Source organism: Cynoglossus semilaevis, chromosome 1 (assembly GCF_000523025.1).
Source record: "Cynoglossus semilaevis isolate Cse_v1.0 chromosome 1, Cse_v1.0, whole genome shotgun sequence".
NCBI classification, from domain to species: domain Eukaryota; kingdom Metazoa; phylum Chordata; class Actinopteri; order Pleuronectiformes; family Cynoglossidae; genus Cynoglossus; species Cynoglossus semilaevis.
The window spans coordinates 1,948,557-1,957,726 of NC_024307.1; the positions used below are offsets into that span (position 1 = coordinate 1,948,557).

The following is a 9,170-nucleotide window of genomic DNA, read 5'->3' on the forward strand; positions in this document are numbered from 1 at the left end:
CCATTCTTTCATCGTCACTCACTCGACTGTCAGAGTAACTGTGCACGTGGTCGTGCACGTGGACGACTCTTTACTGACTGGGGGGAGATGGAAGCAGTGGGGGGGGGCTTTTAAAGGCTGCCTCCCCCCTTCATCTGAGCCAGTGTCTCCACTTCTCACAGTCATGAGGAGAAACTCTGGTCGGCGGCCCCGCCTACAGTACCACTGTGGACACTAGAGGGCTCCACCAACAACTGAACCATGTTCCTTCATTACCCTCCCCCCCCCCCCCCCCCCCCCCCACCAAACACACCTGTATATCCATAACACCCATCAGTTAGCCTTTGGTGCTAACACACTGATGAACGTTGTTGTTTTTGCTTCTTCCTCCTCTTCACGGTTCAGACCATGAGAAGGAAAAAGTCCTGGCAGTTAAAGCACAAATGAAGTGTGAAAAGGTTAAAAATGTAAAAAATCTGAGGAATCTGTATGCACCACTCTGACACCCTGTCTCTCACCCTGTCTCTCACCCTGTGTCCCCCCCTGTGTCCCCCCCGGTGTCTCCCCCTGTGTCTCACCCTGTCTCTCCCCCTGTCTCTCCCCCTGTCTCTCCCCCTGTCTCTCACCCTGTGTCCCCCCCTGTGTCCCCCCCTGTGTCTCCCCTGTGTCTCCCCCTGTGTCCCCCCCGGTGTCTCCCCCTGTGTCTCACCCTGTGTCTCACCCTGTGTCTCCCCCTGTGTCTCCCCTGTGTCTCCCCCTGTGTCCCCCCCGGTGTCTCCCCCTGTGTCTCACCCTGTGTCTCCCCCTGTCTCTCCCCCTGTGTCTCCCCTGTGTCTCCCCCTGTGTCCCCCCCTGTGTCCCCCCCTGTGTCCCCCCCTGTGTCCCCCCCTGTGTCCCCCCCTGTGTCTCCCCTGTGTCTCACCCTGTGTCTCCCCCTGTCTCTCCCCCTGTGTCTCACCCTGTGTCTCCCCCTGCTGTGTCTCCTGCAGGTTCCTGGTCCGTGATGGTGCTTTTTATGGAACAGAAGCCGGGTCATGACGAAGGGATACCTGGGTAAAAGAGACATGCCACACCAGGCCCTGATTCACTGCCACCTCTTCCTGGGCGGGGCCTTGCTGCTCCTCCTGGCCGCCTCAGCTCTCAGTTGCCCCGCCCGATGTGAATGCTCCGCCCAAAGCAAGTCAGTCAGCTGCCACCGCAAACGCCTGCCCGCCATCCCTGAAGGAATCCCCATCGAGACGCGAGTGTTGGACCTGAGCAAGAACAAACTCCGCCTGGTTACCCCCGACAACTTCTCATCATTCCAGCAGCTGGAGGACCTGGACCTCAGCGACAACCTCATCAGTGGGGTCGAACCCGGATCGTTTCGCTCGCAGCTCTCTCTCCGCTCGCTCAGCTTTCGCAGTAACCTGCTTCAGCTGGTTCCCGCCGGTGTCCTGTCGGGACTGACCAACCTCACCCGTCTCGACCTCAGTCACAACCGTCTGGTGGTTCTCCTGGACCATGCCTTCCAAGATTTGCGCAGGCTAACGTCCCTAGAGGTTGGGGATAATGAGTTGGTGTACATCTCTCAGCGGGCCTTCACCGGGTTGATGGGACTTCAGGTTCTGACACTGGAGCGTTCTAATTTAACCATGGTTCCCACTGACGCCCTGGCTCATCTGCACAGTTTGATGGAGCTACGCATGCGCCACCTGAGCATCGGCTTCCTGAAGCCTTTCTCTTTCAAGAGGTTGTCTCGCCTGCGCCGACTGGAGATGGATTTCTGGCCCTGGCTGGAGTCACTTCCTCCTCTGGCTCTGCATGGACTCAATCTAACCACGTTGTCCATCACCAACACCAACCTGTCTACCTTTCCTGGTGCGGCACTGCGCAACCTGCCCTACCTCACACATCTCAACTTATCCCACTGCCGCATCCAGCACATCCACCACGGAGAGCTGGGCCAACTCCCTCACCTCCTGGAGCTCCGTCTGCAGGGCTCTCGTCTTCTTTCTGTGGAGCCCCTGGCCTTCGCTGGCCTCAAATCGTTGCAGCTGCTGGATGTGTCTCAGAACCGCCTGGACTCTCTGGAGAGGGGAGTGTTCGCCTCACCAGACGGCCTCCGGAGGCTTTGTCTGGGAGGAAACCCGTTAGTGTGCGACTGCAGATTGGTTTGGCTGCTCAACGGCCACAAGCCCCCGTCTCTGCAAATCCTCGACATCCAGCCCGAGTGCAGCGCCCCCCAGCACCTGGCAGGGAAAACTCTGCGGGAACTCAAGGAGCCCCTGGTGTCCAGGTACATGACCTGCACAAAACCCCAAATTGGACCAAACACCACCCAGCTGTTGATGGCAGACGAGGGTCAGCCTGCCCGTCTGAGCTGCACGGCCGAGGGCGCCCCCCGACCCTCCGTGGTCTGGATCACCCCTCACAGACGTTACATCACAGCCAAGAGCAGCGGCAGAGTGGAAGTACGAGCCGACGGTTCCCTGGAGATCAAGGCGGCGGAGCTGCACGACAGCGGGGTGTACCTGTGTGTGGCCAGCAACCCCGCCGGTAACGCCAGTCTGTCGGCGTCTTTGGCCGTGAAGAGCCTGAGCCTGGGGGACGGAGGTCACTACAGCAACAGGAGCTCCACCTATCAGACGGACTCTAACGGCACCTGGGCGAACGGCACGGTGCTGTACAACATGACCGTGCCCATAGATATGAAGGCCATCATCATCTCCACCGCCATGGGCTGTCTGTCCTTCCTGGGCGTGGTGGTCTTCTGCTTCCTGCTGCTGTTTGCGTGGAGCCGAGGGAAAGGACGCCACAAGAGCAGCTTCGATATCGAATACGTCCCTCGCAAATCCAACGGAGCGTCATCCGAGGTGACGGAAACGAGCGGTCCGAGGAGAGTGAACATGAAAATGATTTGACGAGGACGAGGACGCGCGCGGTAACGACCGCACGGTGCACACATATCAAGGTTTTTGTTTTTTTTCTTCCTCTGAAGTGGACAGTTGTGTTGTACAGTTGTAGTGGGTGTCAGTCTGACAGTGATGTGGTGACAAAGTGGACGTGAATATTTAAGTCAACCATGAAACAGTGTTCAGTATAAAACTATAACCCACAGGTCACTCACTGATAACCGGCTGCACCAGGCATGTGTTCCGGCGGTCATGTGACGGTGACGTCACAGTGAAGGGGGCGGGGCTGCTGTGAGTGACCGCTGTCATCACTGCGACCCAGTGTCCAGTTCTCATCTTAGCTGCGCTGTGAGAGGAGTGTGTGTCCATGTGTGTGTGTGTGTGTGCATGCGTGAGTGCATCAGTGTGCGCATGTTGCATCAGTGTGTGTTTCCTTGTGCATGTGCACGCATTGCCTTTCCTGTGGACGGAACAGGAACAAACAGACGAGGGTCCAAACCTTTGGTTCTGGTTCTGGTTCTGGTCCAGTCCCCTCCTCAGACTATCGATGGCGTCCAGGTCTGTATGCAAAAACCCCAGTCGTCCAACTGACCAGAAATGCTGCAAAACTCCGCCCACAGCTCAGTGGCTCCCAGTGGTAGATGGGACTTTTTTTCTTCCCGACAGACGAACCTCCTCGTACTGATAAATCAGGCCAAGATGTTGCTGCAGGAACCTGATCCCTGACGGGACAGAACCGGTCAGTGACCAGGAACTGACCAGAGATTTACAGACACCAGGTGAAAACCTGAGCCCCAGATTTATAGGACCAATTGTCTCCCTGTGTCTCTGTTTTACTGCGTCTCTTTAGGTCGCTGTGGCACTCATGGTTGGGNTTAGATGGAAATGTGAAGGATGTCGTGAAAACCTTTTTTTTAGGACAAGGTTTCAAATGTTGAAGGTTTTTCTGTCCAACTTTTGTGACTCGTTGTTGTATCAGTGTTTTCATATGACAAATGGATGGGAATATTTTCAAACTGGAATAAATCCTAATATTAACCCACGACCATTCTGTTGTACCTCCAAATATCTGTCCTGTCTGTCACCACAGAGTATTAATGCAGTCCTAATGACCTTTGACCTTTACATTGTCAAATCATTCAAAGGTGAGAGTGAACTACTGTTGCAGCTTCACCGCCAGTCAACGAGACTGAGACGATTTAAACAGAAAAACCACCAGAACTGCACTCATTATTTAAAACAGCCGTCGGTCGCAGTGGTCACTGTCCTCACTGAGGGAAGAGGTCAGAGGTCATGGCCTGGCTCGAAGGGTCAGCAGAGCTAATTAGACTAAATGAATGACGGCGAGCTGTAATTAGCAGCAGAATGAAGATCCTGAAGGTGAAGGTCCAATATGTCCTGCTGCTACAGCAAAGACAGCAAAGACCTGATGGACGGACGGACGGACGGACGGACGTGAGACCAGGTACACAGGTTCACAGCTTCAACACTGGCTGTATGACATCATCACTGACTGACTGTTTTGATGTGAATCAGGATGACAAGGATGACCTGCTGCTAAACACACACACACACACACACACACACACGTGTCCTGGTTTACAAACACAGGTGTGGAGAATTGGAAAACAAGTTCAAAGGAATTGGAGAGCCTTTGGTCTGGGCCGTAGAAAAACCAACCTTAGAAAACAGCAGGAGGACGGAGGAGAAAAAAAGAAACAAAAAAGATGAAGATCTGATGTCCACTCTGCCATATTCAATTGGAAGCCCCTCCTCCTCACCCCCCCCCCCCCCCCCCACCCCCCCCCCCCGGGGGCGCCAGGACACTGTCATATATTTATACTGTCATATATTAACTCTGTCATATAATTTACATCTCCATCATATATTTATACTGTCATATATTAACAACATCATATATTTATACTGTCATATATTAACAACATCATATATTTATACTGTCATATATTAACAACATCATATATTTATACTGTCATATATTAACAACATCATATATTTATACTGTCATATATTAACAACATCATATATTTATACTGTCATATATTAACAACATCATATATTTATACTGTCATATATTAACAACATCATATATTTATACTGTCATATATTAACAACATCATATATTTATACTGTCATATATTAACAGTTGACTGTTTCAAATATATAACAAAGATAATACACTTTTCACTAGAGATGATTGGTAAACAGACAGTATATTTAAAAGGGCACACATATGACCATATATACCTGAGCAGGTGTCACATATATTTGATTATGATGTTTCAGTAGAACTACTCATCGGTTCCACAGGGTCACAGTACCGATCAGAACTCATTTATCTTCAGAGACGTCGATTAAACCATTTCAAATGTTTGATGTTCTTAAAAATGAAAACATATCTTCAGTCTTTGCAGAGCAACTGAAGCAGTAACGTTGCTCTAAAATCCCTGCCTGCTGTGTTGCTGCTCTCCACCAGGGGGTCATCCCGTCAGATTTGCAGTCCTGGATCACAACAGGCCCCTAGAGGCCTGAGAGAGAATTGAAAGATGCCAAAGCCTATGACACGCCGTTTTAAAATTAAAACTCTGAGCTGGATTTGTATGTCAGATACTAACGAACTAACGAACTAACTAACGAACTAACTAACTAACTAACTAACTAACGAACTAACTAACTAACTAACTAACTAACGAACTAACTAACTAACTAACTAACTACGTCACCTTTGCCATTCATTTGTATGGGTTTCATAATTACAGATATCCACAACGTACGTTACAGATATCTGTGGATTGAGAAATCCACAGTTTGATTCCCAGTCGGAGGGACGTTGTTGATATTGACCATGTAAATTGTTAAATGTTAAATGTTGCCATCAAAGCCTGACTGGTGATACTGGACACCAGCAGGGGGGGCATGACGTATAGGAAGCATTCAGTAGTGAGTCAGGGAAAACAAGGCCATTTTTGAAAAAGTAAGATGCACAGAAGCAGCTTGGTTTGTTTGACATGTAGAGCCATCAATAAAACACGACTCTTAGGCACAGTCACCAAAACTTCCTGTTGTAGTTGTTTTATTATGACTATATTCAAACATATTCGATCTGTCAAAATGACGTTTGTAAAACGCGAACTCTGAGCAGCTCCGTTTCCCGGTGACTGTTTAAGTGAACCGTCTCTGGCTGATGTAAAAAACACTGACACTCCTCTTATTTTCACGTCTGAACCGTCTCTGGCTGATATAAAAACCACTGACACTCCTCTTATTTTCACGTCTCTATCGCTAGAGGGCGTCGGGCGCCTTTCCGTCAAGTGGTGACGTATGTTCGCGTAGGACTGACGTTTCCGGAAGTAGACTTGGGACGACTAGCGTAGCTCGCTAGTTGCTGTCAAAGCAGTACATGAAGCGGGAATTAAAACAACAATGCCAGCGTTTATCCTTAAAGCATTTTTGACGTAGTTTTATTTGTTTTTTAGTGTCTCAACAAAAACACCGGAAAAGTAAGTCCTTCTTCTCTAGTAACGCTAACTCATTGGCTAACGACGGTCAACCTCTGTTTTGTTATGATCACACCGTTACAGCGTTCATGTCACGAGTGAACGTGAAATGACGTGGTAGGTTCCATTTAAATGGACCGTTGATACTGACGTCTGTTCCTGTCTGCACCTAATGAGCCGCTTTGTTGGACACACGGTCCATTCTCCGAGGGACTGGTTTCCACAAACCGGTCTTAGTATTCACTATGTTTACGTTGAAATCAGTCCGTTTCAGCAGAGACCACGTCATTTCCGAGAGTTTAACGTAGTAGAATACACAACATGACAATGTACACACCTTTTACACACGAGAAGTATTTTTAATGAAACTGAGCTGGATTTCAGTTTGTTAAAGAAATGTTTGATAAGAGATACGATGAGGTGTGTTAAAACCACGGCTCACACCCCCACCTGTAGTCACTCTCTCTCCTCCAGGACCAGACCCGTTGGCTAGTATTTTCTAACGTTTTCATCTGATTCCGACTGTAGTTCACCTGTAAGTACAGTATGTCAAGCTGTGGTTGTCTGTGTGGCTGCAGGTTGACTCGGGAACAACGTCGTTTCCTACATCCAGACCAATGTCTTCTGGCTGTCCACCCCAGTCTCCTGCTGTGGCTAAATCTGAGGTAACAGTCCCAGGAGAATGTCCGTTGCTGGCTGCCACCTTTGCTTATTGGGACAACATACTGGGTCCACGGGTCCGCCACATCTGGACCCCCAGGGGCGACCAGCCCATGTTTCTCAATGATGGCGAGGTTACCTTTCTGGCCAACCATACTCTCAACGGGGAGATTCTGCGCAGCGCTGAATGCGGTGCCATCGACGTGAAGTTTTTCGTTTTGGCAGAAAAAGGAGTTATCATCGTGTCTCTTATTTTTGACGGTGAACTCAAGGGGGACAAGAACACCTGTGCCCTGTCCATCATCCTGCCCCAGACGGAGCTGGCCTTCTACCTTCCGCTGCACGCCATCTGTGTTGAGAGGCTGAAGCACGTCATTCGCAAGGGACGCATTTGGATGCAGAAGGTACCGACTGGTTTTTGGACCGGTCCGTCCACACCGTGTCTAAGGTCCAATAACGATGGAATGATCATGTGTTTTTAGATGTCAGCCTATCATGCGCTCAGATTCTGAGGAGGCGTGCGGCCATGTTAGCGCTTCTTCTGGGATTACTGCAACAGAATAATTCATCTTCACACTCCAACTCAGAGGAGTAAGAAAGCTAATTAGATCTGAGAGCTCCTGCAGAGTAGGGGGGTGAAGGGGGGGGTGAAGGGGGGGGCAGGTAAAATCAGCTGACACACAGTCTACCCACAGCATTTATCACCCCCCTGTGTTCTGGATGTTTATGGCTGTTGTTAGTTTTACTGCACTCCTCTTGTCAGGCGCCGTCTCTGGACAGAAATATATATTATTATTTTTGTCAGATGCAGCAGCAGTTTTGGAAACTCCTTAGTTTGTTGTGTCAGGGGCTTTAAAAAAATGCCATAAAGACTGAACGCCACTGTTGATTACATTAAGGTTGGAACAGTGTTCTTCTTGTCAAGCTGTGAGTTGTAATTAGAAGTAGAGTTAGCTTTCAGCTAACGAACGTAGCAGTTAGCCACAAGGCATCAGCAGGCTGCTGCTGCTGCTGCTGCTGTGCCTGTGGCTGCGGCTGCTGCTCCTGCTGCTCCCCCCCTGAGGTATTACTTTACTATTGGCAAACCTACTGGTCACCACTGGCATTACAACTGTTCTGTCTCTGGCTGTAGCCCCTGTGTTTGTCTTTATCACAGCTGGTGCATCGTCCACCTGGTGGTTAAATACTGTAGTGAAGTTTAAACCTAAACAAATGTTGATTTTAGTCAGGGACAGATGTAAGAAGACACAGTCACTCCATCTGTGACTTCAGCTTCTTTTATTCCAGGGCTACAACATCATCTCAGTGCTGAGCATGGAGATCCAGCCAATCATGGAGCTGCTGGCCTCCATGAAGTCACACAGTGTGGCAGAAGATGTAGATGTAGGCAACACACACTCACACACACACACACTCACACACACACACACACACACACATACACACATACATAGCCTTGTCCATATTTCCTTCTTCTTCATGTTGAGACCAGTTCATCAGAGTGAAGGTTCTCAGTGTTGTTGTTGTTGTTGTTGTTGTTGTTGTTGTTGTTGTTGTTGTTGTTGTTGTCGTCGTCGTCGTCTAACTGTAGATTAGAGACACGGTGCTGAATGACGATGACATTGGCGACAGCTGCCACGAGGATTTCCTTCACAAGTGAGTACTGCAGTAAAGGCAGATTGTGTTGAGTATTACAGTATGTAGTACATACTGTAATACTCTTCACTCACGTGTCTGTGACTGTGTCTGTGACCAATACTCACCTCTTGTCTTCCTTGTCTTCCTTGTGGTTGATGATTCATTCATTCCTTGTACTATTGTCTGTGGTTCTGGTCTCCTCGTCTCCGTGGTTCAGGGCCGTCAGTTCTCACCTACAGACCTGTGGCTGTTCCATCGTGGTTGGAAGCAACGCAGAGAAAGTCAACAAGGTGAATTCACTGCATCAGTGGCTGCACACACACAGGATATATGTGTGACATATATATGACATATATGAAATGTATGAGGTATCTTGAAGCCCCACTGTATGTATGTGATATGTCTGTATGTTTATATATGTCATATAGGTCTCTCTCTCTCTCCCTCTCTCTCCCTCTCTCTCTCTCTCTCTCTCTCTCTC

At 49.2% G+C, this 9,170-nt stretch overlaps 2 protein-coding genes across 3 annotated transcripts in view; both read left to right on the top strand.

The window, feature by feature from the left end:
* Nucleotides 1–3,741, top strand: part of lingo2b (leucine rich repeat and Ig domain containing 2b) — a 14,142-nt gene extending 10,401 nt beyond the window's left edge. For both annotated transcript variants that reach the window (XM_008311271.3, XM_008311352.3), the window contains exon 2: nt 969–3,741. In XM_008311271.3, the coding sequence (XP_008309493.1) occupies nt 1,014–2,882 (1,869 nt within the window). In that variant the 5' untranslated portion in view covers nt 969–1,013 and the 3' untranslated portion in view covers nt 2,883–3,741. The remainder of the gene's footprint in view (nt 1–968) is intronic.
* A 2,479-nt stretch (nt 3,742–6,220) lies between these two features.
* The window catches only part of c9orf72 (C9orf72-SMCR8 complex subunit), a 5,749-nt gene continuing 2,799 nt past the window's right edge, over nt 6,221–9,170 (top strand). Inside the window, exons 1-5 of the mRNA XM_017031577.2 lie at nt 6,221–6,394; nt 6,970–7,455; nt 8,339–8,434; nt 8,643–8,707; nt 8,907–8,979. Of these exons, the coding sequence (XP_016887066.1) occupies nt 7,009–7,455; nt 8,339–8,434; nt 8,643–8,707; nt 8,907–8,979 (681 nt within the window). The 5' untranslated portion in view covers nt 6,221–6,394; nt 6,970–7,008. The remainder of the gene's footprint in view (nt 6,395–6,969; nt 7,456–8,338; nt 8,435–8,642; nt 8,708–8,906; nt 8,980–9,170) is intronic.